The sequence below is a fragment of the Caretta caretta genome, chromosome 1, assembly GCF_965140235.1.
Source record: "Caretta caretta isolate rCarCar2 chromosome 1, rCarCar1.hap1, whole genome shotgun sequence".
In the NCBI taxonomy this organism is placed as follows: Eukaryota; Metazoa; Chordata; order Testudines; family Cheloniidae; genus Caretta; species Caretta caretta.
Genome location: NC_134206.1, coordinates 186341305 through 186365373, shown reverse-complemented (window position 1 = coordinate 186365373; position 24069 = coordinate 186341305). Strand labels below are relative to the sequence as shown.

The 24069-nt window shown below is 43.8% G+C and overlaps 1 protein-coding gene across 2 annotated transcripts; it reads left to right on the top strand.

The window, feature by feature from the left end:
- The first annotated feature begins 1304 nt into the window (after positions 1-1304).
- GPR89B (G protein-coupled receptor 89B) lies at positions 1305-23621 on the top strand. 2 transcript variants are annotated; one of them, XM_048869117.2, is made up of 15 exons: positions 1308-1486; positions 1860-2026; positions 5006-5065; positions 6055-6158; positions 7341-7447; positions 9559-9660; positions 12785-12905; positions 13213-13293; positions 14852-14961; positions 15813-15901; positions 16633-16725; positions 17102-17197; positions 21369-21458; positions 22773-22838; positions 22945-23621. In XM_048869117.2, exons 3-15 carry the CDS (start codon positions 5039-5041, stop codon positions 23149-23151), a joined length of 1293 nt encoding a protein of 430 aa, XP_048725074.1. In that variant the 5' UTR covers positions 1308-1486; positions 1860-2026; positions 5006-5038; the 3' UTR covers positions 23152-23621. The 2 variants fall into 2 exon arrangements, with proteins under 2 accessions (XP_048725065.1, XP_048725074.1); XM_048869108.2 differs by lacking the exon at positions 1860-2026 and having other exon boundaries at positions 1305-1486.
- The last annotated feature ends 448 nt before the right edge of the window (positions 23622-24069 follow it).

Here is a 24069-nt window from a genome sequence, read left to right as displayed (position 1 = left end):
TACTCATAACTCCTATTGATTTCCTGTCCACTGGTGGCTGCTGCCCCTTTCCTCTTCTGCCCCTTGTTTGTACACATTCTGTGGTCACGTCCCCTGTCAGTCGCTTATCTCATTGCTTGGCATTAGCCAGGAAAGTGAATCAGGTTTCCTCTCTGTTCCTAATTAGCACTCTAATTACAACTCTACATTTTTAGCATTCAGGCCTCACCATTTAACTAGTTGTCAGCAATAATAGTCCTACTCTAATGGTCACTTAATTCTTCTGAAACGGAAAGACATGTTAGGAACAAAATATTCCCAGTAGTGCTCTGGATGGTTAACCTTTTGAACACTAAAATGTTTACTTTAAAAATAGTGAAATGTAAAGCTCTGAGGGTATAGAAAATGGAATGACAAAGCACAAGCCGTGTAAATATGGGACATTTTACTGCTTTCCCTAACGGTTGCACAACTTTTATTTTGTGTGTGGACCACCGCTGATGGAGAATCATGAACCTTTCTATTCATAATAGCACTAGCCCCCTTCCCCTCCCATTCCCAATCACAATAACATCCCTGTGGTAACTACAGCAATTACTCACACAGAGAAAGTGAAATTAGGAAAGCGTTTAATGTATTTTCAGTTTATTTAATGCAGTTTAGCAGCTACAAATAAAGACAAACTGTGCCATATGGACCAGCCAGCTCCCGCCAGATCACAGTTTGGGATCCCTGCTTTACATCTATGTGATGCGATGACCAAACACAGCATAAATGGTACTTAGGTGAGTTGCCAGGTTTATATAAAGAAAAGGAGTACTTGCGGCACCTTAGAGACTAACCAATTTATTTGAGCATGAGCTTTCGTGAGCTCAAATAAATTGGTTAGTCTCTAAGGTGCCACAAGTACTCCTTTTCTTTGTGCGAATACAGACTAACACGACTGTTACTCTGAAACAGGTTTATATAGTTTCTTAAATCTAGCAAGATTTTGTGAAAGGCTTTTTGATTTAAGAGCATAGTTTGCCTCAGAAACTGCTCAACAAGTCCTAGTGTAAAACTCTTCCACTAAGGGGGTGGTTGGCTTACAATGTAGGTGCTTGTGAAAATGAGACAAATAACACGCACTAGATAAAACATTTGCTAGGATGCCTCAGCTCCAAGGCCTTGCCCCTCCAAGCCCGCCACGCCCCTACACTAAGAGCTCCCGTGCCCCGCCCCCTGTGCATTGGCCACGCCCCCAAGCGGACCTCCCAGGCACCGCCCTTTTTCTCATGGCCCCGCCCCTCTAATCTAACTCCCGCGCCCCGTTCGCTGCGGAGCTCGCTCCGCGCCCTCGCGCAGGCGCCGAGGTGGAGCCAGGCCGGGAGCGCGGCGCGGGGCGCGCGCGCAGCCTGAGGGGCGGAGCGGCCTGTGGCGGGTCCGGGTAGCGCCCCCTCCCCCCGCTGCCGCTACCGCCATCGCCATGAGCTTCCTGATCGACTCCGGCATCATGGTCACCTCCCAGGTACCGCCCGGCACGGACCTCCCCGCGGGGCAGGCGGGGGCCGCAGCAGCGGGGCGGGGCGCCGCGCCACCCCCGCCCAGACCCGGCCCCGGCTGCCCCGAGGGCTGTTTGACTGGCACGCCGAGCCCCCCCCTCCCAATCGCTGGGCCCCGCCCCAGCCTGGCGGTAAAGGGGCGGCGCTGCAGCCCCCACCCCAGCTTCGTGTGACGCGCCTCGTACCCCCCTCCCAGCGCTCACCCAAGGGGGGATGGTCCCGGGGCCCCCAGCGCTGCCCCCTCAGCACTGACTAAGGCGGGGACATTGAACTGGTCCCCCCCCCCCCGAGGTCTGTAATATCTGTGTAAAGAAAGTGAAACGGGCGGGGGGCCCCCAGATTTCCCTCCTTCTTCCCCAGATCCTGCCCTGTCACTGGGCACTCGCTGCGCTGTGGCCCACAAGCCCGCAGAATCCTCCCTGATGCCTCGAGTTGACTCTTCCTGCCTCTCTGCAGTCGCCAGGATTATGGGGTGAAGGGGCTCCCCATTAATCCAGTGGCCCAGTGTGAGTGCACTTTCATTGCTAGCTTAGACTACGGCTCCCTCCTCTTTTGCTCGTGCTTCTCAACCTGTTCAGTGTCATGACTCTCTCTGCTTCAGCAGGAAAAAACAATCAGGACTCCCCCCCCCCCCCCCAATGTAACCAAGAGAAGATGGTTGTAACCCTCTCTGGACCTATTGGTGGCCCCTGTTGAGAACCTGCTTCTGTGATGTAAAGTCCACATCAGAATAAAACTATATACAAATCTCAAAATCAATCAGGATCTTTTAATTACTGAAACAGTATTCAGCGAAGTAAAATCTCAGGATTGTGCTTCCAAGCAACATGGGTGAGAAATTGAATTCCTATAACCCAACATAATTTGCACAAATCATAATTTGCCAAGTGTGGGAGCCCATGGCGAAAGTTCAGCCTGCTGTCCTTTGAACTGTCTTACTTGGGTCTATCATTGTCCAGAGTGCTAGTTACTCATGGCCTCTCCCTCCTGCTTAGAGCTGAGGAATTTGCTACAGTTTTCCTTTCCAAGTTTGAAAGATTTTAGTCTGTTTCTAGAAAGTATTTTTCAACTGCTGTTGGAGCTCAGACACATCGTTCTCCCTAGATCCACCTGCAACTCAGGACCATCTCCATCTCTTTCATTTCCTCCAGTTTCCATCAGTCATCTTTCATTTAGTCTCTACTTTAGACATAGCTATCTCACTTAGAGCCTTATTAACCTCCGGTGTCTCGTGCCATCCTGTCCTTATTATTCCAGTTCAAATGGATCATTGCCCTGTTATAGCCAAAACAGTGTTATATGCGGGGGTGGACGGGACACAACCCACTTACTTGAACCTACCTCACTTGCTAGTTACTCTTCCTATCTCCTTTCTCTTTTTTCTCTCTCATCCAGGTTCTTAAAAAATAGTGTCATTTCCTCTCTGACTGCTTTCAGTCTGGTTTTTGACCGTTTCATAGTGCTGAGGCTGTCTTCTGCTTAGTAATAACTTGTGCATTGTCTCTAATGACACATCCTTTTCTTCTTATCCTGCTTGATTTCAGTGTGTCTTTTGGACCTGTTGATCACTCTGTTCTCCTTAAGCAAGTCTCCTTTTTTAGTCATTTTCTAATTTGATTTCTTACCTTCTTAAATTGCTTCTCTTTTATTTCTGGGGGAGGCTTTGCATCATCTTCAGAAACATTAAGGTGCGTACTTAAGTTAGCCTATGTAATTGTGCCAATTTATTACTATTCTTCTGACCCCTTTATTATTGGCACAATCACTTGTGGTGTCCTTAGTTAGACACTAAACTCTTCAGATTGTGTCTTCCTGAGTGTTTGTACAGTGCTAGGAACAAAGAAGCCCTAATCTTGATATTATTAGGTAAAAATTGATCTGTGTACTTGATCAGCGTCTTGTCCGTCTTCTCTGCTCCATTTGTAGCCGCTCCTTGCCAGCATCAGCCTTGGAATCACTTTATGTAAGTAACACCTACAATACTTCCTTAACTCATTCCTTAAACCTTCTGCTTGATGGTAATAAGTCTTACCTTTTTCTTACCCTTTTGCTATCAGTCACTTCAAAGACTGAAGTCCTTCTTGTCCCAATTTCTCTGACTGCTCTCAATCACCCTCCTTAATTCATACTTTAATTCTGGTTTCAAGCAAAAATGTTTGGTCTTCCTTGACTCATACTTTCCAGATCTTCCTTGTCTGTAAATTTATTTCTTCTATTTCAGGAGCATAGCCAGAATTCCTCCTCATGTTGCTCATTTACTGCTTGTTACTATTAACTTCTTTGTTCCTCCTTAATCCCAGGTCTCTGCATGTCAGGGGTCCATAATGCTATCAAATTTTTAATGTGCTCTTGGGATAGGGGTACTCAATAGGTGGACCGTGGGTCAAATCTGGACTTCCAGACACTTTTGAAAGGACCCCAAAATCTTTTTATTTACTTATTATCATTATTGCTCTAGGAAGTGACACTGTATCACTGCCATCTGTTCTGCCTTTCTGATCCTATCTCTGACATCAAAAATATCCCTTTAAAATAAATTTTAAAAAAGAATCCTCCATGTTCCTTCTGTTCATCTTCTCTTAACTTTTATCCACCTGTTTTTTAGACCAATGCCTTTGTGCCATCTGGGAGACAGGTATGGTCCTGTGGCTAGAGCAGGGCATTGGCAGTCAGGGCTCCAGAGTTCTGTTCTATTAGTTCTGCAGCTGACTTGTTCACTTTTGACCAAGTCATCTAACCTCTGTGTGCCTCAGTTTATCCATTCCCAAAATAGATATGGTATTTATTCTACCTCCCGAAAGGGTGTTGTGAGGCTTAGCTAATGTAAGTTAGTAAAGTGTTTTGCTTTGAGAATCTCTGATGACAAGCACTATATAAGGAAAAGCATTATTGAGCTTGATCTGTCTTCTCCCTGTAACTTTTTACAGATGAGGAGGCTCTTGCTTTCATGTATTCTGCCTTATTTGTAACTCCCTTCCTCTCCCTGTAAACTGCTTCTCATCTTAAACTTTTTTCTTTCACTTAAACCAGTCTTTCTAAAGCATTGTGAGATAGTGTGTTAAGGCTGCTATGTGAAAATAGAATGCATTCTAGGTCTTCATTAGTCTAGTGAAAGAGATGATTTCTGTAATGTCTGCTTATACCTAGAAGAGGCATGCATTGTAGAAGCCTAGATGCTTGTTTTGCCTCTATTTCCCACTTCCTCTGCCCGCTTTCATTGTGAAGTTGTGCATTACTGGGTCTGCAGTAAGGCAGTGGTACTCTGTGTCTCTGTTACATTTCATCTCACTTTAATCTCTCCCTCTCCCCATGCTAACAGCCATTTTGGACCTCCCTGGTTATTGGATATTTGGAAACTGTGTGAAGAGCAGGTGCTGTAGTCCTTTCTCTGCATTGCCTGATGTGGTGTTGTCCTGAAGCTTGGGACTTCACATTTTGCATGTTTTTTCCTAACCAATACCTTTGGATTGGCCTCTCTTTTACAGGTGCTCTTCTTTGGATTTGGGTGGCTGTTTTTCATGCGCAAGCTATTCAAGGACTATGAGGTGAGGAGGGGCTATTTCATTCAAACTGTGACTCTTTACATCTTACGGTGAAGCTGTAACATTGGAATCTAGTCCATTTAATAAAATCAGTAAAAAACAGTTTGGGGTACTTCCCCTTCCTTTGAGTTACTCCTCTCAGCTGTATTTTTGTGGTTTTACAGTTACATTTTCCTGTTTTTAAAAAAGAATGTTTTTCCTCCCCTGTTGCTATTTGAAAAACCCACCTAGACAACAGGGGAAATGAACAATACTGAGGAAACCGTGAAAGTTATCATACACAGTACTGTTAAATATAAACAAATTGAAAATGTAGAAAATATATATTTAGATATATTCCTCATCACTTTTGGTTATACTCACCGTGTGTGTTCCTCATAACAGTCGTAGGTACAAAATTTTCACACAGACATTATTTTTAAGTTGATAGTGTCCCTTGAATTTAAATTTTGGAAAGCTGTTAAAAGACAGCGTGATTGGATTGTTAGGAAGAAGCTGATGGGGAATAAAATTGTGACAGTGTAGCAAAATAGGAGGGATATGAGAGAGAGTATTGTGTAGGTTAGGAACGGCCAAAGTGCAGGGCAAATGTAGTCCCATAGAGTATTACAGTACGAACCATGGGTACTCATGTCTAGAATTCAGAGTTTGGGCCATCTGAGACTACAGGACCCAGCAAGTGATCCACCATCTTGATTCATGTGGCCTGACTGCATTGTATGCTGGAGCATGTAGTCTTTCTACGTACAGCACCTGTCTTAAGTACAAAGGCAGCTACAATCAGCTCAATGTTGTACAAACTGGATGTAGTCCTCTGTCTCCTTGCAAACTGCTAGCTTATCCCCCCTGTTTTGGCAAGGTCCGGGCACCTCAAGTGTAGACCTTGTTGTGTGCTGAGGCACCTCATGGTTTATTTCCCCTGTCTGATATGTACTTGGCCAGTACCCAGTGAGGATGGAAGTGACTCCTGTCTTGTGTTTGCTCCATCACAGGTGCGACAGTATGTGGTGCAGGTGGTCTTCTCTGTGACCTTTGCCTTCTCCTGCACCATGTTTGAACTCATCATCTTTGAAATCCTGGGGGTGCTAAATAGCAGGTAAGTATGGGGGCTGCAAGATCAGGGCCTGGCCTTTGTTTTATTCTCTAGCTGCTCTGGTACTATTTCTGAGTTAATTGTCCCCATATCAAGGAAAAGCTGAAGGCAACATTATGAATAGCTCTATGAAGACATCTGAACAACAGGGTCATTCATATGATTGAGCATGAGGCTGGAAGCCAGGTGCTGCTGAGTTCCCATCCAGTCTCTGCTACCAGCTTGCTCTGAGTCCTTTGGGCAAGTCACTTATCTTCCTGCCTCAGTTTCTCCATCTATAAAATGAGCATTCTGTTTACACTATTTCCCTCAGGGTTGTTGTGAGGATTAATTCAGATAATGTTTGTGAAGTGCTCTGTAATTATAAAGAGCTACAGAGAGTATTTGCTCAGTGCTTGATTGTGATGAAAACAGCAAATAAGATACTATGTTAATTGAACAGTAAGAATGATAAAACAGTAACTGTAAATCTTGAACCTTGAAATCAGGATTGCTCGACTAATCTAAAATGACTGAAGACATGGAGTGAGGGCTTCCATATAAAAAGAGAGTTCAAAGTATTAGGCCTACTTCAGAAAGGAATAGAAAAAGAGGATATTGAACAGAGGGATATAGAGGCTGCCAGCTGGGTGTTCCGACTTACCTTTTCCCATGATACAAGAATAAGAGTGCACTCAAGGAAATTAAAAGGCAACACATTTAAAACAGATAAAAGGAAATGTATTATTTTTCTGTGGAATTTGCCATTGCAGTGTCAGTGATGAAAATATCTTTGCATGAGTACCACTATAAATAAGAACATATTAAATTATACTAGCTAGGAAAAATTGACAGGGACTCTCATTCTCCTGCATTGGGGCATAAATTGATCCTTAGCTGGAATTAGGAAGACATTTTGCCTTATTGCTCAATTAGGTGCATTCTGGAGTTGCACTGGCCACTGTGGACACAGGATACTTGATTAGATGGCCCATTGTTGTGTTCTGGTATGCTAATTGCTTTTTTATGCACACTTGTGAGCTCTAGAGTAAGATCCAGTATGGGGTGTCCCAGTGTGCTGCTTTTAGGTCAGTGTTATCTAGCTGTGCAACTTAGTCTGAGGGGAAGGGGTGAGATGTTTTCAGCTTTAAGAGGAATCCTTTGCGTTATGATCAGGTCCTGACCAATCTTCTGATTCCTTTTCAGCTCTCGGTATTTTCATTGGAAACTGAACCTGTGTGTGATTTTGCTCGTCCTAGTCTTCATGGTGCCTTTTTACATTGGCTACTTCATTGTGAGCAATATTCGACTATGTGAGTATGCAGATTTACAGCAGTGAGATTGTTAGGTTTGAGAATTATGCCTCACAGTGGGGGACAGGCCTCTTTCTCTTTGAAAGATGTCTCATTTTTCTCCCTACTCTGGCAGTTCTTACTGGGTAACTCCTCTTTACCTGTCTCTGAAAGTTTTCGGGGCTTCCCGTGTGACAGACTGTTCACTCTGGAAGTAATTAAATCAACCCTTGGCCCTTAATACTCTAAACAAGGGGGCTCATTAAAAATACCGGTATTCAGTAAATTGTCTCACTACATAAGAGTTGATTATTATTTATTTCTTCTTGCCCAAATTCAGCAACTGCTATTTCGGTTCTTCCTTTCAGCCATGTTTCTGCCTCTTCACCTTTCTTTCTATTTCTTTACTTCTTTTAGCTTTGTTTCCCTCCCCCCTTCCTCCCCCCCCCCTTTCATTTGTTTAATTTTCAGTCTTTGTTTATATTGAAGCTGATCGGTAAATGTAAAGCACCAAATTCTAGTCACAATACCTCTCTGGGCTCAGAGCCCCCACTAAGCAGGTTGGGAGACATTCTGCATGATACCTACAGATGATGTTTTTCTTCATGTTTTCTTCCCTTTCCTGGTTCTTGAAGGTGATTGGTGCCTGTTGGTAACATTATTGGAATTTGTTGCTTTACCATTTGCAGGTCATTTGGTCCTTAGAGCCCTTGTGTTGACTGTCTTGTTTTGGGGGGAAGTCAAATGACACACAGAAGCCAAGTAAATTAGTCCTCGCTCTTCTCCCCAACCTTCCTAAGATAAGGACTCAGGCTCCTCATTGGCTGACATACCTATCTGCTGCTGCTGCTTACTCTCCTGTGTGCTAGTCCTTCCCCAGCCTTAGCTGCTGATGTTCACCATCTTTCTGTTGTTACAGCTTGAGAGTGGAGGGTGGGTGCACTGACTGGGATGAAGAAGAGGTTCCTGGCAGAGGACACATGGGATGGGTGTTGACTTTAGTGCTTCCATTAACTCTTTCTTGCTATGTGTTCTTGCTACTTAGCCTCCAGTGTCTTCCATTTCTTCTGCAGGTATTTTTAAACTCAGAACTTTGATCTGCTCATTAATCCTTGTATTCCTTGTAATATCTTCCAGAAGCATTGTTAGTTCTGGCAATGTTTTGGGTTCCCCAGCTGCATTCTTCATTGATGGATTTAAACATTCCCTCCCATTGGCCTTTAATCATAAGATTACTTAATTCCTTTTGGAAAATTTGTTTGTTTAAAAGTATTATTTTTAATTAACAAGAATTTCTGCTGGTCAGAGCTCAGAAAAGGCTTATAGTTACAAATCATAAAGCCTGGGTCACATATGAGCACATACCGACACTGTCAGCTGTAACACTTTCTAGCCCAATTTTCTGTGTGCATTCACAAGTAGGGCTAGGTTCCCCTCACTCTCTCCCCTATACAGAAGAAGGGCAAGATGCAGTCCACAGACTCTTCCAAGTGCAGGAACTGTTCCCTTACAGCAGTTGTTCTCAGCCCATGGGCTGCTTGCAGCCCAGTCAGCACACAGCTGTAGCCTATTTGACATCCTTAGGGCCATACAGGTAGTTAATATATTGTGTGGCTGTCGCCTACATAACACACAGAGAGCTGCATATGTAGCCCACAGTGGTAAATAGGTTGAGAACCACTGCCTTACAGTGCTAATGGGGGTAGGAAGTACTAACAGAAAGTGGGGTCAGGGCTCTGCTCTATCCCTGCCCAAGCTAGAACAGCTGATCATGCATATTGCATCTCCTTAAGAGATGTGGCAGCATGTGTCCTCCCAGTGTGTGCGAGCTCCAGGATTGTTTATACCTCCTTGAGGAGCAGGCTGTCCGAGAGCTCCCAAAAAGAGGAAGCATTGCATTACTCCTTGCTCTTGACTGTGCCTGTCAGGTGATTGAGCCGTTTGGAGTTGGCCAGTTTCATAAGAGTTATGATAATAGATACTGTCAGCACAGTAGCAGTGCCAGATTGCTCCTGTTTTAATCATCTCTGTGCAACACAATCTTGAGACCACTGTAGTGATTCTGCAGCCTTGCATGAAGCCTAGACACAGGAACTTCCTAATAATGCCTGTTTTCTCTCCCCTTTTCTCAGTGCATAGACAAAGGCTGCTCTTTGCCTGTGTTGTTTGGTTGACGTTCATGTATTTCTTCTGGAAACTGGGAGACCCATTTCCTATCCTCAGCCCAAAACATGGTGAGTTTTCATATGTATGTTTCTTTCTCCTCCTCGTCCTCTGCAGAGACAGTGCTTCAGCATTACACTGTGTGCTCTTGGCAACTCTGTGAACTGAAGTACATTCCATAGCTGGTTGCTTACTCCTGAAAATAAGCTCTGAAAGTCAGGAAACCCCCATGAACCTTTAATGTCACCACAACACAGGTCCAAACAACTGGACTACCTAATTCATTTGTATTGTTTTCCCTCCAGAAAACAGCAGAAATCTAACAGGTCAGGAAGTCCTGGGTGAATCTGGAATCCAGAGGAACTTAACATTGCTTGCATTTTGGGGGGCAGAGTCCCCAAAACGTAAGACCTAAATGTTCACCACCAACATTCTTCCTTTTCTTGGGGTGCTAAAGCAAGTCCATGGAAGAAGAAAACTTAGAAGAATCAGCACCCATTATTGAATAGTCAGTACTGAATTCTCGAGACCGGATTTTTGTTACCATGTTGTTCTCCAGCTCCTTTTGAAATGAATGAGAATTCTGTGCACAGAGGTGGCGGCAGAATCAGGCCTTAAATGCTTAATGGATGAATTCTCCCTCACTTGCTGATCCCCAGCATTGAAAGGACCCAAGAAGAAAGGAGAAATTAACAGGCTGGCCTGACCCTATAATAGCTGAAAGATTTCACCTGTGATTCGAAAACATTTTTTCTCTCAGAGAAAGAATGCCTGATTACTTCACATCCCACTGAAATCCACCCTCCTCTGGGATTGAATACAGCAGCTCTTCAGTAGTGTAGAGCAACATTGCACAGCAGTTTAGGGAATTGGAGGAAAGTAGTGTGTATCCATTTAAAGCTGCAGGAGGAGCTTGGTTTGGCAGAATGTGACCACCCAACTGGAATTTGGCCAGGGCATGGGAGCTAACCCTCTTAATCTATGTGTGAAAGTGCCATGGAATCTTTGATCACTGGAAATTTCAAGAATCTCTCTTTTTTTTTTTTTTTTTACATCTACTCTTAAAGACAGCACTTACAGTCACACGGTGCCCCTTAGCACCATATGCAGGCATTGGCATAGAAAGACTATAAGAGAAGAGTGCCCTCTGTTGCATCACCAGCATGATTAGTATATACTTTAATTAGTTTTCCACTAAAACTTTTGTTGCCCCTCATTCTGACTTTATAAAATGAACACTTGGTATGTCTCCTCTCTGATCACAAGAGGAAGAATGCTGGGAAAAGCTTGGGATATCTTGCTTTAAGTAGTTGAACATGTCATTTTTAAAGGCATCTGTATTTTACCTGCTCCAATATAATAGCACGTGGGGCAAAAGGCCAATGTATTGTTGCTTTGTAACTGGTGTAAATCTGCATGTGGCTGCACATGACTCTGTGGTCTCAATCCCCTTTTGTTAATGCCCTTTGCAATTGTTTTCATCATTTATTTCGCTTCCCTGAAGCATGAAATGTGGCCTGGCTCTCAGCCACTTCAGCTTTGCAATCATATAAGCTCCAAATGTGCAGTGTGTGGCTGCTGCTTTGTATCTCATTCCCCAAAGGTGAGTGGTGTTTACTAGTCCATGGTACCAGATTTATATGAAAACCTGGTGTGTGGTTGTGGCTGGTAATAAAAGGTTGGGAAGGACAAATGAAACTCAGTCCAAATTTTGGAACTTAGCGTTTTAACCGCCTTGGTTGCAATGCAGTGCCTTAGTCTGTGTTTTATTGCAATGTTTTTAGTGTGAATTTAGCTCTAATTCAAAATGCCAGAGTGACAGTGTCACAGTTCATGGCAGTTACACCTGTATTCCCCCTCCATGGTCCCTTGAGGGCACCGGCTACAGGCGCCTCAACAGTCACCTCTCTTGGTGACCCATGTCTCTCTCCTGACCTGGGTTTTCCAGGCTGCACTGTTCCTTGCCTACACTGAGTTCCTCTGCAAGTCAGACTGCCTAACCAGGCCAGAGTCTGCTCTTTGCTCTCTCTTCAAATGCTATGAAAAATGTAATTGCCAGCAGTTGTAAGTTACCACGCAGCACTTTCTAAGCACTTGTGTATTTTTAAGGTAAACACATAACAGAGAAAATATATAAAAACAATAAAAGCTCCTGTACATGTTAAAAACTTACCAGCGCTCACCCATGAGTCTTATGGGGCCTCAGTAGGCCAAAGACCTTCCTACCCCTGCCAAGAAGATTGGTGTCCCCCTTAGACAGCAGGTCCTGTCCATTTGCTGGGTCAGAAGGAAGGCCCTGAGTCAGTTTAAATTCAGGCTATTTATCCAAATGTCCTTTTTTTATCTGTTGGTCTCTGGAGAATCCAGTCTGAAACAGGTAGCCCTGCCTCATGGAGTAGAACACAATCATACTTAAACCATTCATGTAAACCAGTGGACCCAAAAGGTACTTCTTGGGGTTGTAATATCTCCCCCATGAAGATGTTACATACAGTCTGATTCACAATAATACATAAATGTAATGGCATAAGTCTTTCAGGGATATTGCAGGAAATTGCTATGTCTGTTACAGATAGCACCTCTGATAGTCTCTGTATCCATAAGATGGATATAGCGCAGCCAGAAGCAGCATAAGCTTCTCTACTCTAATGCCATGCCCTGCAAGCATGTGTCAGATCTGATGTGGAGGGATCACTTCTACAAGTGAGGGGCCAGTTTTGATCTCTGTAGTCTCGTCAGTTCTTGGTCTCTTTGCTGAAAATGATACCCTTGGTACCATACAGTGCTAGTTGTAGGAGTGGGCTTTGTGACATGGACAGATGTCTGCCAGAAAGTGAATTAAGACCACCAAGCAGCCATCATATGACAAAAATTGGTCACTTCTAGGCTAGTGATTTAGAGCGGAAGGGTAATGTGCAGCCCATTCCCAGTCTCCTACAGACTCTGTTTAGCCTTGGTTTCCTGTCCTGTTTTTAAACCTGAGAGTTTCACATGCTTCCCTAGGAGAGCATTCTCTTCCTCCTCTCTCCACCCCTTGCCTGCATACACTTTGAATTACCTCTGGCACCTGGACTCTGAAGGCAATTAGTTTGGCTAAGTAATTGAATGAGTACTATATTCTTTTAGGAGGACACCAAAGTGTAAAGTAATACGGTTAAAAACAACCCCTTACTTACATTGTCTTCTCTTTTTCAGGAATCCTGTCCATAGAGCAGCTCATCAGCCGAGTAGGTGTGATTGGGGTGACACTCATGGCTCTGCTTTCTGGATTTGGTGCTGTCAACTGTCCGTACACATACATGTCCTACTTTCTCAGGTAACCACAGCCTCTTGGAATTTTATTCTGTACGCTCCTTGAGATTTTGCCTTCTTCCTGTGTGTGCACTCTCTCGGATTCCCCTAGGACACTGCCCAGGTTTGGTTCTGGCCTTTCCTTTCCCATCCTCCCAAGCCTGCTGATTCTAGCTGTCCCGTCTATACTGCAAGACCCCTTCCATCACTGATGTGTGCTGTCCTCACAAAGCTCTTCAATTTCAATTTGTTTGTCCCACATGCTTGTCCTTGTTCACATTCTCCTTGGAGTGGAGTACCAAGGCTAATAGGCTATTGTGTGTATGTTTCAGGAATGTGACAGATGCAGATATTCTAGCCCTGGAGCGCCGTCTCCTCCAAACCATAGACATGATTATCAGCAAGAAGAAAAGGTGAGGAGAACAGAGCAGAATTAAGATACTTCAATGCTGTTGGGATTAGCAGATTGCAGGGATATGGTGTCTTTGGAATAGCCAAAATCTTGGCTGTCAGGAGTGGAAAGTAGTTGCATAACTGTATCAGATAAGATTCCTTGCTCTGGTGAAACAAGTGGCCTGAAGGGGTTAGAATGGTGTATGTTATTGTAGCAGTCATTTCATGGCCTGAAACAAAATCCGTTCTGTTCCATTACAGGCCTAGACCCTGAACTTCTTGAGGTCACTTCCAGCTGCACATTTTTAGGATAAGGAGGAATTAAATAGTTAGAGATTCTTTGTTATTGGAGAATTTTTCCTCTGTTCTGTGCTGGGTGTCACAAGGGTCAATATTTTGAGTTGGGAGAGAGGGGTGCTTTAGTTTAAAATAATTATCAATGACCTTGAAGAGGGCTTGATGCCAAATGTGGCTCTACTGGCTGCAGATACAAAAAAGGGGACAAGTAAACAGAGTGGAATCATAGATTGCACTGACAGTGCTATGAAAAGGTTTCAGCTTAGGGTTGGATAAGTGGCTCATACGTTTCAGTGCAGTGAAATGTTGAAGTAATGAGGCTGGGAGCCAGTGATTATAGAGATTGAGTTGTAGTGTAAATGGGAGCATGAGAGACAATATACAGCAGCTGCTTTTGTATTTGAACCAGTTCTTGAAGTCTTGTACAGATGGTCCAAAGCATCAAACAGTCCCACCCTTAATGGCTTTACATGATTCTGTTTTATGAAAGCTTGTCACACAGCCCCTTAATGACTACCACAGTGCAGCGGTTCTCAAACTTCAATGCACTGCGAACCCCTTCTGACAACAAAAATGACTACATGACCCCGGGACTGAAGCCTGAGCCTGCCCGAGCCCCACCGCCCCAGGCAAGGGGGGCAAAGCCAAAACCCAAACCCTGTCACCCAGGGCTTAAGCCCTTGAGTTTTTGCCTCAGGCAGTGGAGCTTGAGCTTTGGCTTCGGCCCTCCGTTGTGGGGTTCAGGCCTCTGCCCTGGGTCCCAGCAAGTCTAATGCCAGCCCTGGTGACCCCATTACAATGGGGTCCCGACCCAGTTTGGATGGGGTACAAACCCACAGTTTGAGAACCGTTGCCATAGAGTATTGCTGGATTCAGTCCAGTCCTCACAGCTCTGGGGAGAAGGCAGTTGTACAATGACAGAGGTACTCCAAAGGAGAGAGGCATTTGGTGGGTTGTGTGGTCACTGAAAGGCCCTCTGACATTGAAGACTGTGGAGTCACATGATCTGGAAGAGGACATAGAAGGCTGACAAGTCACATGACTGAGACACTATTTGAATCTTTATTTTTAATTGGTGTGAATTACTGTATTACTGAAACCTCAACAGCATGGCAGCTTGTTTGATTAGGACTGGGTTCCATTCCTGAGCTGAGTGAGATGTTCTGGAGCAGGACTGGTGATTGGGTGAATGATAGGGGTGTGTCTCTGCACTGGATAAGTTTCACAATGTCTGCTGCACAAGGCATCGTTTTCTGACAACTGAATCTTTTCTCTTTTCAGAATGGCAATGGCCCATAGGACCATGTTCCAAAGGGGGGAAGTGCACAACAAACCCACTGGCTTCTGGGGAATGATAAAAAGTGTTACCACATCGGCCCCTGGCAGTGAAAGTATCCTTCCTCTCCTGTCCGTGGGGCTTCAGGCTAGCTCCCTGCTGAGTAGAAATGGGATTTAATTAGGAAAAAGGACAGGGAGGCCAGTGTTGTTAAGCATTTATATATCACACAGCTCTTCCCAAAGCATAGAGTCAGAAACACTTTATGCCTCAAAGAGCTTACACTATAGCACAACAAAATATTGGACATCTGATCAGGTAAGGGTTGGTGTAGGGAGAGTGTTGATGAGAACAAGATAGAAAGGAATCCCGTGAGAAGGGGTGCGGTGAGGCTTAGGAAACTGCGGGAGTTACAGAAAGACAATAGCTTTTGCTAAGCATTCAGATTCAAATCCCCCAAAATGCTTCAGGGGAGGGGCAGGGAACCTTACTTAGAGCCATTTGGGTAGGATTCTGGGCCAACAGGAAGGAGCAGAAGGGTATGCATGGTGAGGAAAATTCTCCACATGCTTTGATAACCAGTCTGTAACTCCCAGCAGAAGTCCTGTAGATGGTGATGGAATGCAAGTAACACAAGGAAGTTCTAGTGGAGATTAAGGTATGCGGATGTTATCAAAACAAAGCAGCTAGTTTTTGGGAGAGACTTGGTTCTATTTGGTAGTGTGGATTCCTCTGCTTGTGATACAGAGATCAGTTATGCGACCCTGTTGAAGGGACTATGCTGCCCAGCATTGTTACAGTGGAGTGCTCTGAAGATTCTATCATATGAGGGTTTTTGGTGCAGTTTAAACTGAGATTGTGTCTGTGCAGGGAGTCCAGGAATGGAGGAACCTCAGGGTATGTTTGTTTCCAGCTGATGTTAGCAACTTCTGCAGAATTCTACCCTTGACTCTTCTGGTTTGCCAGATCTGTCCCTTATCCAGCAGGAAGTGGATGCGTTGGAAGAGCTGAGTCGGCAGCTTTTCCTAGAAACTGCTGACCTGCATGCAACCAAGGTACAGAGCAAAGAGCTAGATTGATAGTCTGGGAGAGGATGAGCAAAATAGGCAGAAGTAATTTTAAAGTCATTCAGCTGACAACGACAAAAACAGTAGCTGGTTTCTCAGCTTTGGCACAATATTGGAAGAGTCTGTTTCTCAAATCTGGGGGTCAGATGGCAAGCCATTTTCCCCAGTTCAAATATGCAATGGAACATGTACTATGTCTCAGAAAAGGCCAACAATCCCATACTGTGTTGGGATAGGAGAAAGAGTAACCAAGGGGCCTGTGCTCAGTTCCCCTGCTAATAAGGCCCTGACCTAGTCTTTTCTTCTGCAGATTGGCCTCACAATGTACTGAAGTGATGAGTTCTTACGTTGTATAAAAATTAATACACGCCAGTGCTAAAATGTCAAGAGGTGGCATGGCTTAATGGAAGCCAGGACTGGAAGTTTGGAGATCTGGATTCTCCTTCCAGGTCTTTATTAGCTGTGACACCTTGGCACGTCACTGGTCAGTGCCTCAGTTTCCCCATTCATAAGAGGAGCTACTGTTACAGCTCTATCTCACATGGGATTTGAGGTTCATTCATTAATGTAAGTATTTGTAAATACTTGAATGGCGAGAGCTGTAGAAGGTCAAAGTAGTCATTGCTGTTTTTTACTGGTAATTGTTTAAAACTTATAAATTTGAATTTTATGTGAACCTGAAAATGTTAAATGTATGAGTGGCTTTTGTTCCCTTTCAGGAGAGAATAGAATACTCCAAAACTTTCCAAGGGAAATATTTTAATTTCCTGGGTTACTTTTTCTCCATCTATTGTGTCTGGAAAATCTTCATGGTACGTAAATGTTGTATATTGTTGTCCATAAACATCTTGCATGGAGGGTTACACCTTGCTTGGATTGTGTTTGACACATATGGGTAATGAGACTTTACACGCACATTCTTGCCTGCACCTTAAGAATATTCTTCCAGTTTCCTTTCATACGTCCTGCTCCTGGAAATTTAGTTTTTTGATTGAAATTAGCATCCATTTAGGATAACTGTTCCTTACTGCATTGTGTGTTTTCATACGTTTTGTATACTCTCAGTTAACTCTATGGGATTGTTCTGCAATGAAATACAGAGCAAAGGACATGTATGAGTCTCACAGATACAGTTGTGCTGTGTATACCACATTCCCTTGAACTGATGCACTTGTGTCTCTCCTGCAGGCAACCATCAACATCGTATTTGATCGAGTTGGGAAGACTGATCCAGTCACAAGAGGAATTGAGATCACTGTAAATTATCTGGGAATCCAGTTTGATGTGAGAACCATTTAAAACCCCCATTCACATCAGTAATTGCTGTTTTATCTATTACTAACTGAACTGGTGTCATGGGAGCAGCTGGTGGGTATTAATAGGACTCCGAGAAGGGGCTTAGATTTCTCCACCAATCTCTAAGATGGGAAATATGGTGTGAACATTGCTCTTAATACACTAGTATCCAAACTTAATGGTCACTCCTCTCATCATAAAGTTATGTCTCACCTGTGCAAGTATCTTTTATGACACCGAGTCCACAACTATCCCCATGCTAGAGATGGATATAATGCAGCATTAGCCTCTAGGTATCGCCTTTAGAGAGCACATGATTTTAACCATTTTTCTAGTGAAGTTAATGCTGGAGGATGTCCACTATCCACACAACAGACCTATTGCATTTTAGTAGCTCACCATGCTGCACATCCTGACCTGGAGGGAGGAAAGGGTCCTTTGAGCTTTTATGTCCTGGCCCCGTGACGTGCAAGCATTCCATTCACCCCCATCTTAATGGAGTTATTTCCATAGGTGGTTGTTTATAACTCTCAGGCAGAGATTCATGGTTAGAGCAGAGAACTCTCAGCTGGATTTTTGTTTGTGGCTTTGCCATTGATTTGTGTCCTTGGAGAAGTCACTTAACCATTAGGAGCCTCAGTTTTCCCATCTGTAAAATTAGAACAATACCTGTCTTAGGGGATGTTGAGCACTTCAATGGAAGGCACTATGGAAGTGGCTGTCCCCCGACGTGTCAATATATGGAGGGGCGCAGTGGACAATGTGTGTACACGTACACTGCATGAATTTACAGTTCATGTGAATAGATCTCTGAGGACTTAAATTAGTATTTGTTAGTAAGAATGGACAACATACTCAGCTGTGAATAAGAGATTAATAGTCTCTGACCTGCAGAATTTAGTCTGTGTTAGTGTATTCATGGACAGACAATATTTACAATTGCATTCTATGTGGATCGTAATAAGTGTGTGCTTTTACAATTTGTATACTAGTTGGTTTGTGGCACATGATTACATGTAACACATGAAATGACTCCACCTTCCCGTGTGCTCCATTTGAATTAAGGCTTGTGTTTTTATTTCTGCTTATTTCAGCTTTCACTTTTTTCTTGTAAAGTGTTACACTTTTCTGATGCGATATAAATAATTACACACGCAAAAGTACATTAAAAGGACGCGATTAAGGTTGTGACGTCAAGCACTCAAAAGTTAGGAAATGCCAGCATTAAGGTTGCCAGTGAAGCCTTAATTCAGCTTCCTTGTGTGTATGCATTCTGATACAGTCTGTAGTTACACGATCACTAGGGGCCTACCAAATTCATGGTCTATTTTTGTCAACTTCACAGTCATGGGATTTTAAATATGGTAAATTTCATTATTTCAGATATTTAAATCTGAAATTTCATGGTGTTATAACTGTAGGGATCCTGACCCAAAAAGGGGTTGTGGGGGTGAGTTGCAAGGTTATTGTGGTGGGGGAATCACTGTATTGCCACCCTTACTTCTGTGCGGCTACTGGCAGCAGTCCTGCCTTCAGAGCTGGCTGGCTGGAGAGTGGTGGCTGCTGGCCAGGAGCCCGGCTCTGAAGGCAGAGCCACTGCCAGCAGCAGCAGCACAGAAGTAGGGATGGCATGATTGGGCACTGCCTTCAGAGCTAGGTGCCTGGCTAGCAGCCGCTGCTCTCCAGCCACCCAGCTCTGAAGGCAGCACAGAAGCAAGGGTGGCAATACCCAATCCTCCTACAATAACCTTCCGCCCCTCTTTAACTCCTGTTTGGGTCAGGACCCCCAGTTTGAGAAACACTGGTGAAATCTGCATAGTATAGCGCAAAAGTACACAAAAGACCAGATTTCATGGTCCGTGACACATTTTTCATGGCCATGAATTTGATAGGACCCTAATGATCACATACTATTCCCCCCCCCCCCCCCCCCCGATTCCTCCCTCAGGTTTCCTGGATCAGGTGCAGAAGGAGGAAGGGGAATAATTGAGAGCACATCAGAGACAGGCTCCCTGATCTCAGTTTAGGTGTCTGGACCTCAGGATGGATTGATTTAAATCAAGGCAAATTAAATAATGATTTAAATCACCAAGTGGAAAGCCTCTATTTTGATATTGATTTTTAATCAACTTTTCCATTTTTCCACTCTTTGTTATTTACTAAAGGAAGGTACATTCTCATTGGTTGATCTAACCCAGGGGTGGGCAAACTATGGCCTGTGGGCTGGATATGGCCCATCAGGGCTTTCGATCTGGCCTGCAGGATTGCCACTCCTGTGGCGCCGCAGGGCTAAGGCAGGCTCCCTACCTGCCCTGGCCCCATGCTGCTCCCAGAAGTGGCCTGCACCATGTCCCTGCGGTCTCTCCCCTCTTCTGGCAGTGGAGGCAGGCCGGAGCCCACACTCTGCACCCCGCACCCCTGCCTTGAGCCCCCTGCTGCACCCCGCACCCCTCCTGCACCTCAACCCCCTGCCTGAGCCCCCTGTTGCACCCCGCACCCCTTCTGTATCCCTCCCCCTGCTCTGAGCCCCCTCCCACACTCCTCCTGCGCCCAACCCCTTGCCTTGAGCCCTGTCCTGCACACCACGCTCCCTCCCATGCCCCGCCCCCCTGCCCCTGCATGCAGTTTCCACACCCAGATATGGCCCTTAGGCCAAAAAGTTTGCCCACCCTTGATCTAACCATTAAAACGTTGACTTACAGCTAAATAGAGCCTTTATACTAGATTTGATACGCCTGTTTGCTACCTAGGAAGATACAACACTGTATCTACATTTATTTAAGCAATTACATAGCTTAATATTTTCAGATTCTTATTAATTCTACATTTTTAGTATGTTAGAAAATAGTGAATGAGATATTCTTTACTAGATAATTAACTTTTTGCTCATCATTTGTATCAAACTGCATTAGGATGGTAACTGGAAGTTATTTAAATACACAAAACAGCATATATTTATATTTATTAAACAAAACAACCTTAAATGTTTTGTATACATAAACTTCTCTTACCAATATATGTTTCACATTTACAAATAAATTATTAGAAGTTTAGACCTAATGTATTTTATATCAAATTAAGATTTCATTTTAAACATGTTTATTTTTAAAAAGAAAAACATTGTAATTTAAACAACAATAAAAAAAATCTTATTTAAATAAAAATTGATTTTAATCCACCCTGCTGGACCTGGCACAACCCCCAGCAGCTCAGAGCTGCAATTGTAGGGAGAGTCCTGCTGAGCCTTGGGCTGGAGCCTTTTCAATATGAATGGAATCTTCGGGGAATATAACTGCGTTCCAGCAAGTCTCTGCCAAGTCTGTTCGAACTGCAGTTTATCTCAGGTTTATGTAACTTGGACACATTTGGGTGGATTTTCACAAGGATGTCAAAAGGCATATTCCCCTCTTCTTCCTCCCCCCCCTCCCAATTTCAAGCCCCTACTCCAATGTATGGGGGCTATACTGCTTTTCAAAGAAAAGGTCTCTGGAATTTTTTAACATGGTCAAAACAATGTACTTTTTCATAGCTTGGAAATGGCTGAATTGTTTGACCGAAACTTTTTGGAATTTTGAGGCAGACACCTTCCATGGAAAATTTCAGCCCAAATAATTAAAATGTGACCACGTTATAACCAATTGAAAAGAGTGTCTTATAAGAAATGTGTTGGGCAACCTTAATAATAAATGGGGCTACCAGCCCTTCCTATAATAATAATCTCCTCTGCTTGTTGTAGCCATATACCAGCTATCCAGAAGAGGGCAGTGGTTCACATGTTTATTGTGAACAGATGGAAACACAGATGGACCTTGCCTAGTATATTACATGTATCTACAAGGCAGTTACCTTTATATACCAAATAGATGTGTGTTCTTTTGTATTTACTTCTGTAAATATTCACTTCTGGACCCCCAGTTCCTTCCATGAAGTCCACATAGGCTAGATCTGTGCATTTCCCATGTGTGTAGAGTAAGCACTTGCACATGAAAGTACCCATCTGTGTGTCCTTGCAGGAGAATATATACCTGTTTGTAAATTTCTCTGCAGTGAGTATCTGCACAGTATGAGAATTCAGAGATCCCGTTAAGTGCACATCCACACACATTTTTCATATGCCTGGCTCCAGGGATTTAACAATTTCCTGTTTTTGTTGGTGCAGGTAAAATTCTGGTCTCAGCACATTTCCTTTATCCTCGTTGGAATAATCATCGTCACCTCCATCAGAGGCTTATTGATCACACTCACAAAGGTATGCCTGGCCAGGGCCCTTTTATGTGATAGCAGTCCAGGAGAGCTTGCATGTATTTCTAAATTAGTCAAGAGAGCACTGTGTAAACAAGAGGTTTTCAACCTTTTTTCATTTGTGGACCCCTAAAAATTTTTGAATGGTGGTGCGGACCCCTTTGGAAATCTTAGACATAGTCTGCGGACCCCAGGTTGAAAACCTCTGGTGTAAACCTTCAGTACAAATGTAGGACCTGTGGTCTCAATTCAGTTAGTGAACAAATAGGGGTGAGGAGGGCTGGGATAGAAGTCCTTGCAGGGAATGGGATGGAGAAAAAGGTCTTTTATGCTGAATTAGAGAAGGGGAGGATAACTTTTTCTGTCTTATTTGGGGAATGGTCCTAATAAGAATTCTTTCAGCAATTTCAGTCACTAAATGCAATGCACAATCTATAAGTGCCTCCAGTCCAAGCAGAGGAATGGTGTTAATGTTAAGGCTCTAAATAGTATAAATGTTTTAAAACTCTTAGTATAATCTGTGAGACTGTCCTTGCACTAGACTTCCTCTCTCAAAACAGAATCTCCCTGTTGCTACCAACAGTAGTCATGCTAGTGTAAATTGGCTGCCATCAATTTAATCAGCAGGCTTTCTAGCTGCTCAGAACAGATCTAATGGTTAAATCCCTGGTTGCTGCCTGTGGGTGATTTATATTAGCCCTTCCACTGTTTTTACGATCAGTGGTAGTAAGATTGGGAAATTTTAAGAGAGGAAGTGTAGTGTAGACAAAGCTTAACAGTGATGTGGAAGCCTGGATTTGTTAGTATTTGGTATTGAATGGTGATTAAGAGGACTTGGGTTACTTCATTTAAACTGCTGGCTATTTCTGGGGAGCAGGTAGGGGATTAATGCTTTAGTACAACCACGAGGGAAAACTGTGGCAACACACAACAGGGTGACCCATTGATGCTGGCCTGTAAACTGGGCTTAGTCGTACCTAGGCTAGAATGTATTTTGGGTTGTTGTTTGTTTTGTTTTTTTAAAACTGGATTCTCCACAGAGGCTGGCCATGCAGTGTTAGTAGCTGGTTTAGTGGGACACACGTTAAAACACTTGTAGCTCTACTGGGGACAAGGCTCAGGTCTGTACCTTTGAAAAGTGGGGTGTACATATACATCTAGGAAGCACGTCTTTTTCTTTCAGTGCTGGTTTCTAGGACTAAAGGGAAATGATTGGAGCATGTATTCCTTCCATGTTCCTGTAGAAGGGAGCACAAACTTGCCTGTGGGTGAAAATAGGATGAGAGTCCTATTTTCAGTACTTTTTTTTTCCTCTTTACAGTTCTTCTATGCCATCTCCAGCAGCAAGTCCTCCAATGTTATTGTTCTGCTGTTGGCACAGATTATGGTGAGTATCCAGACCAGCTAGTGAGCTTTTATCAAATTGTCACATCTCAGCAAAGTAGCCACCTGTGAAGCAGTTAACTGATGTGCTTCTTGTATCTTATCTCCAGGGGATGTACTTCGTCTCTTCTGTTCTCCTAATCCGGATGAGTATGCCCCCAGAGTATCGCACTATTATTACAGAAGTCTTGGGGGAGCTGCAGTTCAATTTCTATCACCGTTGGTTCGATGTGATATTCCTGGTTAGCGCGCTCTCCAGCATCCTTTTCCTCTACTTGGCACATAAACAGGCCCCAGAGAAGCACATGGCGCTCTGAATCCATTCCAGTTCTGCCCACTGTTCTGTAATCCCTCCTGGTGGACTACTGCAACTCATTAGGGGTGACAGGATTTGAAGAGAGGGAGGGCAGCTCTTTCTGTGCTTTGATGATGTAACTGGCCCTTCTGACTTCCACAGTAGCACTTAGAAGCTACATGGTTCATCCTGTGAAGAGGGTACCATGAGCTGAACAAACAGCAGAGGCAGGATAAAAGTGGAGGACAGCTGAGAGCCGTGGAATAGGAAACTCCATGGGACAGAGGTGTCTTACGGTATTGAAAAATCTGCCAGGGATGGTCTGAGGAGAGATCTCTTAAAATCACGGGTAGAAGAATTCTGCATAGAGGGCACCGAGGAAACGTAATTTCAGTTTAAAAACAAATCAGTCTTAGTCCAGAGTTGGAGGGTGTTGATTCTGGATCTGAATGTCTGAGTCTGTGAAATTAAATCAGCTTTCATAATACCTCACCACTAGCATCTTAATTGTTTGTGTCAGTCCCAGGGACTTTAATGGAGATGAGCAAGTGTGTGAATGTGTCACTGTTTGGCAGAGGGGGAAGTGGATTGAGATTCAAGGGAGATGTGTATGATTAGTATCTAGCTTCCTTAGAAACTGGAATTCAGTCCTGTGTTACCATTTAGGGCCTAATGAATCAGAATCCATGCCTTGGGTTACTGTTCACTGGAGTTTAGTGTGAAGTCAAAGATGGTAGCTACAACTAGTTTACGTTATACACTAGAAATTCAGTGCTCCCCACTGACCGATATATTCTACATCAGTTCATGTCCCTTGTTGGCTTAATGCAAGTCACTAAGATAAATTTCACCCATGCAACTTAAACGTATAGCTTCCTGAAAACCATTCTCCCAGACCTTGCTCAGTTTAAAGCTGTTGTGGAACATACATCATAGATGG

Coding starts and splice junctions, on each gene's coding strand:
- GPR89B (XM_048869108.2), top strand. CDS start 1,445: ATGAGCTTCCTGATCGACTCCGGCATCATGGTCACCTCCCAG. Junction 1,487..5,005: donor GCATCATGGTCACCTCCCAG/GTACCGCCCGGC, acceptor TCTCTTTTACAG/GTGCTCTTCTTTGGATTTGG. Junction 7,448..9,558: donor TGTGAGCAATATTCGACTAT/GTGAGTATGCAG, acceptor CCCTTTTCTCAG/TGCATAGACAAAGGCTGCTC.